The 7,182-nt window shown below is 33.6% G+C and overlaps 1 protein-coding gene across 1 annotated transcript; it reads right to left on the bottom strand.

Annotated features, from left to right (window-relative positions):
* Nucleotides 1-1,716: 1,716 nt before the first annotated feature.
* On the bottom strand, nucleotides 1,717-3,675 carry LOC130718457 (probable WRKY transcription factor 40). Its single transcript, XM_057569052.1, has 4 exons — nucleotides 3,589-3,675; nucleotides 3,186-3,506; nucleotides 2,711-2,827; nucleotides 1,717-2,512 (listed from the first exon to the last, which is right to left on the bottom strand). Exons 1-4 carry the CDS (start codon nucleotides 3,646-3,648, stop codon nucleotides 2,198-2,200), a joined length of 813 nt encoding a protein of 270 aa, XP_057425035.1. The 5' UTR covers nucleotides 3,649-3,675; the 3' UTR covers nucleotides 1,717-2,197.
* Nucleotides 3,676-7,182: the final 3,507 nt, after the last annotated feature.

Genomic DNA, 7,182 nt, shown 5'->3' with positions numbered 1-7,182 from the left:
AGCTAAAGTAACTGTTTCAAATAATTTGTTATCAGCTTCAGCTGAAACAAACACAAAAAGTGATTTTTTTGATTAAAAGTGATTTTTCAAAAATAAGTTGAATTAAACGCATTCTAATTGGCTCGTTTATCATTGCTTACAAAAACTGATTTTACTTTTGAAAAAATATTTGATTTTATTTTAATTAAGTTGATTCGTGTTTGATTACTCTAATTAAAATCACTTTTTTTATCTCCTCTCATCTATCATCATAGGTTTTCATGATAAGCTAAAGTAACTGTTTCAAATAATCTGTTTTCAACTTCAGCTTAAACAAACACAAAATGTGATATTTGATTAAAAAAGTGATTTTTTTTATTTTAAAAGTGATTTTTTGATTAAAAAAGTGATTTTTTTTTAAAATAAGTTGAATCAAACGCACTCTAATTGGCTCGTTTATCATTGCTTACAAAAAGTGATTTTACTTTTGAAAAAATATTTGATTTTATTTTAATTAAGTTGATTCGTGTTTGATTACTCTAATTAAAATCACTTTTTTTATCTCCTCTCATCTATCATCATAGGTTTTCATGATAAGCTAAAGTAACTGTTTCAAATAATCTGTTTTCAACTTCAGCTTAAACAAACACAAAATGTGATATTTGATTAAAAAAGTGATTTTTTTTATTTTAAAAGTGATTTTTTGATTAAAAAAGTGATTTTTTTTCAAAATAAGTTGAATCAAACGCACTCTAATTGGCTCGTTTATCATTGCTTACAAAAAGTGATTTTACTTTTGAAAAAAATAATTGATTTTATTTTAAGTGATTTTTTTGAAAAAGTAGATTTATATTTAACTTTGTCTACAAATATAATAAGTGCTTTTAATTTTATAAGTGATTTTAAACTGTTTAGATACATAAAATTTCAAATATAAATTAGGGGTATTTTTGAACTTGCAAAAGTTTTAAGAGAGTGTTCTGTTTCGTTCCCTTCCGTTCCACCCTTTTTCAGGGAACAAAAGTGTCCCGTTCCTGGAGCCTTTTGTCCCGTTCCGTTCTATCTTTAAAACACGACAAACACAGAACGGAACCCATGTGTCCTGTTCCATTCCCTTCACACCTGTCTACCAAACGCTACCTAAATCAGAGCTTGTTACTCCAAAAATCCTCATGCCTCGGACACTCAAACTTGGGGGGCAACTGTTACGAAATATTAGGGGGCGTTTGTTTCACGTATTGGAAAATGATTCCCGGGAATGTTTTGGCTGGAATCTACATTCCAGTGTTTGGTAGCAGATTTGAAAAAAATATTCCCGGGTATCTTTCATTTCTGGGTAAGTCATATGCCCATCCAGAAGCATTTCTCATTCTCATGATGGAGAGGTGGGTAAGTTGAATCCTGAATAGAAGGGAATGAGATTTTTGGTGTGAAATCTCTGAATTGCCACTACCCACTACCAACTACCCACTACCCATGTCTTTTACCGCGAAGGGTATTTTAAGAATTTTACTATCTATTCCCAGGTATATACATTTTGAACCAAACATATATTGTAATTATACCCAGGAATATTGGAAAAGATTCCAGAGAATTGATTTTGTGAACCAAACAGATTTTTTAAAGATGCCTGGGAATAGCATTCCCATCATAATTTTCCCGGGAACAACATTCCCGGATATCCTTTTCCAATCCGTGAAACAAACGCCCCCTTATAAGTCTAACAAATTGGCCCAATTGAAGAGAATAAAGATTACGAATTTGGTAACATTTAATTTAATATGACTAGGTACTAGATATATCTATTATCATATCATATTGCTAGATAATTCTCTACGAGATTAGAACAACCCAACATATGTATACGTAAACATGAGACATCTCTCAGCTACACACTTATTCTACCCTAATTCTAATTCTGTCCGTGCCTGACCAATTTGAGTGTCAGAGTACCTTCTAGGTACCATCTTTAATGTCCACTCTATAAGGTTCGCTAATTCAACACCCAAACAAAATGGATGTGAAGGGAAAAATAAATGTACAACTTTATTTCTTAAAGAAAAATCCGATATTTAGCTTGGGCTGCTGCACACTAAGAGGAACAGAATTTCAACTTGTTCTTTTCCCTTTAATTTTTTAGTATATACATTCCTCTCGCTACTTGACTTTGCAGCCTCTGTAAATGAACAGAGTAAAATAACACAGTTCATGTGTTAATTCACCATTTGGGCATAGAAGTCTGGTCAAGAATTCTCCCTGAAATGGCAGTGGCAAGTGCTGCTGTGAAATTGGGATCCCTTGTCAAAGAAGTAGCCATTTGTTGAACCAGAAACTGCCGAATAGATGATGACTTTTGAACATTGTCGACCTTGTCAATAATGGATGTAGGTGAGGAAACATGAACTGACCCCATAGGGCCTTCTTCACTTTGCCTTGACACCAATGGAATTTTAGCTAGCTGCTGATGACCATGGTTGTGCTCTCCTTCATACGTTGCAACCAGTATGGTAGGGTCATCTAAGCTTTTCTGCACCTAATTGATGTATGGCAATGAATAATGATAGAAGGGATCAAGATATGACAATTGGTTCTAAAGTCAGAATCAATTCTAGAGAGAAGCTGTGATGAGTAGCTCCTGGATAACAGAATTGATTCTGAAAAAAGAGAATAAGTTGAACCAAACATGCTATAAGTATCAAAATATTCGTGATCCAATTATGAAGGAATTTACCTTTTTCTTCACTGGGCAGCTTGGGGCATAGGAGCATTTGAAGTAGGCTCTAGGTGAGGGGTTATCTCTTGTGACTTTCTGACCATACTTCCTCCATTGATATCCATCCATCACGTACTATATGCCCAAAATCATATTCAGAATTTTCAGTAAGTACTTGAAATTAAGCTTCACAGTTTACTTAAAATAACAGCTATAAAACTCAGCACCAATAATATTTTGGTATGTCTTTAGGAACACAAGATTTTCATCCCTCTTTCACAATGCTAAATTTATGGATCAAATATCATTTGCCCCTCATTTCATGTCCCATTTTTCTCATTTTGTCATGTCTATTAAAAATTATCATTGTAAGTTTATAACCAACCCATTTGGTGGGACAGCAAATGTGTCTCAAGATTTTCATCATAAATTTATATATGCATCAAAACTACAAGCTAATTACTTGCAAGAAACTTGAAATTAGGAAACTTACTAAGCTAGTATTAGATGCTTCTGTCTTCACAAGAACCTTGGAAACCTTGGGCAAGGTGATCATATTCATGGTATCACTGGTCCTTTTGATTACTGACTCCTCCTCTGTAATATTGGTGCTGCACTCAGTATTATTGATGCAACTTTCAAACTCAGCTTTTCTCTTCCGTGATTGTTGTGTTTGGTGTTCAATTTTTTTGTTCACCAATTGGCTCAACTGATTTTGCATAGCCTCATAGTTCTCCCACATGTGGGTCAGACTCTCACTCAGCCTCTTATTCTCACAACTTAGACGATGCAACTCTTCAACCAAAAACTCATCCTGGTCACAAAAATTCCAAATTTAGAGTTAGAAATTAAGGAACTTAGAAAAAAGAGAAGATTATTTATTTATGTATACGAACCATGTTCAGAGAAGGAACAACGTTAAGATTGAGTGAAGTATCTATGCATGTTGATTCCATTGCAAGTTCTGCTGAGAGTGAATTAATTAAACTGGTTGAGCTGTCAAAAGTGGGTGTAGAAATATATAGTTGCGAGAGAAGGAAAGTTGCAGGAAATGACAGGAAAAGTTCCTAGTCATCAAAATTCGTCATCCAAGTTTCGTCATCAATTATATAGTGTGGATGGATTTTCCGATTTTGATACTTTATTTTGTTTTTATGCATTTTAATCATATGGGTGCTGGAGGGGAAAGAAAGTCAAGCATTGGAAATAAATTTCTTTTAAAGTTATTTTCACACTATTTTTTTTAGCACCTAATTATTATCTGTGGAAAAAAATTGTATAAATAACTTATATGAGTTTTTTTTTTATACATCGGAACTATAAATTACACCCTCCAAGAATTGATCATTGACTCATATGTCTAATATTTCTCACCACTATAACTATTCGGGGACCTCCTCACCCAACTCATATGTCCCATATTTCTTATCACTTAACTATCATTTTGGGACCTCTTATGGGTATACCCACAACTCAATTGGACTAATATAATTTTTTATGAATAAATTAATAAATAAAATATAAATATTCTAAACCGCTTATATTCAATATGATTGGACGATGAGTTATTTAAATAACTCCAGAAAAAGAAAAAAAAACTATATGACATGAGCATTTTATATATACTCATGGGGCATATCCACGATTTTTTTTCGAAATAGAAAACTAAAAAATATTGTCACTAAACATCATATAAAATTTTAAATATTAAAAATTCATTTATATATAAAATTTCGTAAATTTATAGTACTATATTTATCTGTTATTATATTTATAATGATTTTTCATCAATTTTTCTCTCAATATATATAAATCATAAATTTCTGAGTAGGTCATCTTCAATCTTGTTGGGAAGAAGAGTCTTAATAACTTTCATTATAAAAAATGATCAGTTTACAAATACTGTTGAAAGAGAAAGTGTCAAATACCAACAAGAGAAAATATTCTTATTTTTCTAGTTGCAACTAAAGTTTTATAAAACTCAGATAAACTCTTATTACTTGAGCAACCCAATCAAATTCGTTACTACTTAAACCAACAAAAGCTAATAATACATGATTATTTGTTTTATAAAAAGCCAACACTTGCATCACGCTGTACTCACAAATTAATATAATATAGGATTTAAGGACTATGATCAAAAGGATGACGTGTTGATTCTAACTCTTCTAGTCAAGTCAAGACCACATTGATTAAAAAGAAAAAGATAATGTTAAAGTTGGACATATTTTTCCATAAAAAAAATATTTTCTCACTGACTTTCTCTATTCAGGATTCCATTCCCTTGGGAGTCTTTTTTAAAAATGAAGGTGAACATTTTCTTTGGTTTCCACATTTTACACTTTGTTTTAAAAAACATTCACTTGCTCTCTTTTTTAAAAGTAAATGAGGTGTCAAAAAAAAGGGATAAAAAAAAAAGAAGTAAGGTTTTGTTTGTTAGGGGTCAGGGGAGATGAAGAATCTCTTGTTTGGTGAGTAAAAGAAGGAAATAAAGCACATAAAAAATAGAAGGACCCACCACATTTTGTGGAGATGGGCCGGTCCTATTTTTATTATTTTTCCGTATTTTACTGGCGATTTGTGATGCTTAGTACTCACATGAGACAGCTAACAAATATTTCATATTACAAATAATTATGGTTTAATACATCAAAAGACTCCTGTAATTGTAAAGGTAATCAAATCCATGGCCTAGAAAAATTTTGCATCAAATTGGATCCCTAGAAAAAAAATTTAATTCAATTAAGGCCAAAGTATGCCAGCCTTCAATTTTATCCCAGTCATCAAATAAAAAAAATTATTTTTAATCAGAAAAAAAAAATTAAAAACTTAATAAAAAACCTAATCTAATAATCATTAACTAAACAATCTAATAATCTAACTAATAAACTAATATAATAATCTAACCTAATCTAATTTAATAATCCTTATAACCAATCCCTAATTAAAACATTTTAACCCCCAAATTAAACTCAATCCCAATCTTCCCCCAAATTGAACCCTAACTGAGGAGAGAAACTCATTCTTCTTCTTCTTCCCCACCCCCACCCACCCAACAAACACAGACAACCTGAACCCCACTGCCCCCAATCCACATGCAAATCCGAACTCAGCCTCCCCTCACCAACCTAGATCCAGCCCAGATCGAAGCATATCCGGGTTAATTGATGCAAGGAGACGACAAAAGTGTAGCAATGAGAGCTTGGGTTTGGCAATGGCAGCAAGAAAGGGATGGGTGTGGTGGTTGGGGTGGGTTTCGGTTTTGCTGGTTGCTGGCTGAAGAAGATGAAATTTTGGGTGGGTAGATTCAAAATTTCATCTTCTTCAGCGATTCCAGAAGCGGTTGACAAAGAAAAATCTCTCAACAACAAAACGACGACGTTTTCAAGAACGAGGAGGAGCAACCACCTCAGAGGAGGCCTAGAGGACCGTGAAATCTATGTTTGCAATCTTCCCAGAAGCTTCAACGCTGCTCACCTACTTGATTTGTTCAAGCCTTATGGAACCATTATATCTGTTGAGCTTGGGTACGACGACTCCTCCTTGTGCCCACGACGGCATATTCTGCAACGACGACTATGACGACATCGAGCGGCGGCACGGTGGAGATTGAGCGGCGGTTTTGGGGAGATCGAGTGGCGGTGGAGAAATTATACCCAAAAGCACCAGATGAAGACCCATTTTCTGATTGAAAATTCCGAGCTTCTTCCCCTTTTGTTCTTCAACTATTTTCTGGGTTTATGTTTGGGGTGTGATTTCTGGCTTTATATATTGCAAAAGTGGATTCAAAATTGTGAAGAAGAATGCTTCTGGGTTATACCCAGGGATGTAGACTTTTTGGGTTCCAGAACAGTAGGAGGAGGGTGAGAGGTTTGTGGGGTTGGTTTTTGGGTAAGGGGAAGAGATTTTTGGTGGATTGGAGTTGAAGATGAAGATGATGGGTGATGTTGAATTTGTGGTTGTTTCTGGGTTTATTTCTGGATTTTTTAGTTGTTTTTTGTGGGGTTGATTGCTTGGTAAAGGGAATAGGTTTTTGGTGGTTTGAACTTTGAGGATGAAGATGAAGATGGTGGTTGATGTTAGATTTATTGTTGATTCTGAGGATTTTTTTTTCTGGATTTGTTGTTGTTGATTCCATGGAGATGGAGGGAGATAAGGATTAAGGATATAATTAGGATCAAAGTTAAATAAATTGTAATTTTTTAATATTTTTATTTTTATTTTTCTCCTTAAATAAATGAGATGAGTTGGAATTAAAAATTAATTTTTTAATTAAAAAAAAGCCACGTGGAATTGATGACTAGGATAAAATTGAAGTCTGACACACTTTGGCCTCAATTGAATTAAAAAAAAAAATCTTAGGGACCCAATTTGATGCAAAAAAATTTCAAGTCCTGGAACTGATTCCCTTTACAATTCTAGGGGCCTTCTGATGTATTAAGCCAATAATTATTTTAAACCCAGATTGCACTTTGTTGGAAGTTTGGGAT

The sequence above is a fragment of the Lotus japonicus genome, chromosome 5, assembly GCF_012489685.1.
Source record: "Lotus japonicus ecotype B-129 chromosome 5, LjGifu_v1.2".
In the NCBI taxonomy this organism is placed as follows: domain Eukaryota; kingdom Viridiplantae; phylum Streptophyta; class Magnoliopsida; order Fabales; family Fabaceae; genus Lotus; species Lotus japonicus.
This window is presented reverse-complemented; position numbering and strand designations above follow the sequence as displayed.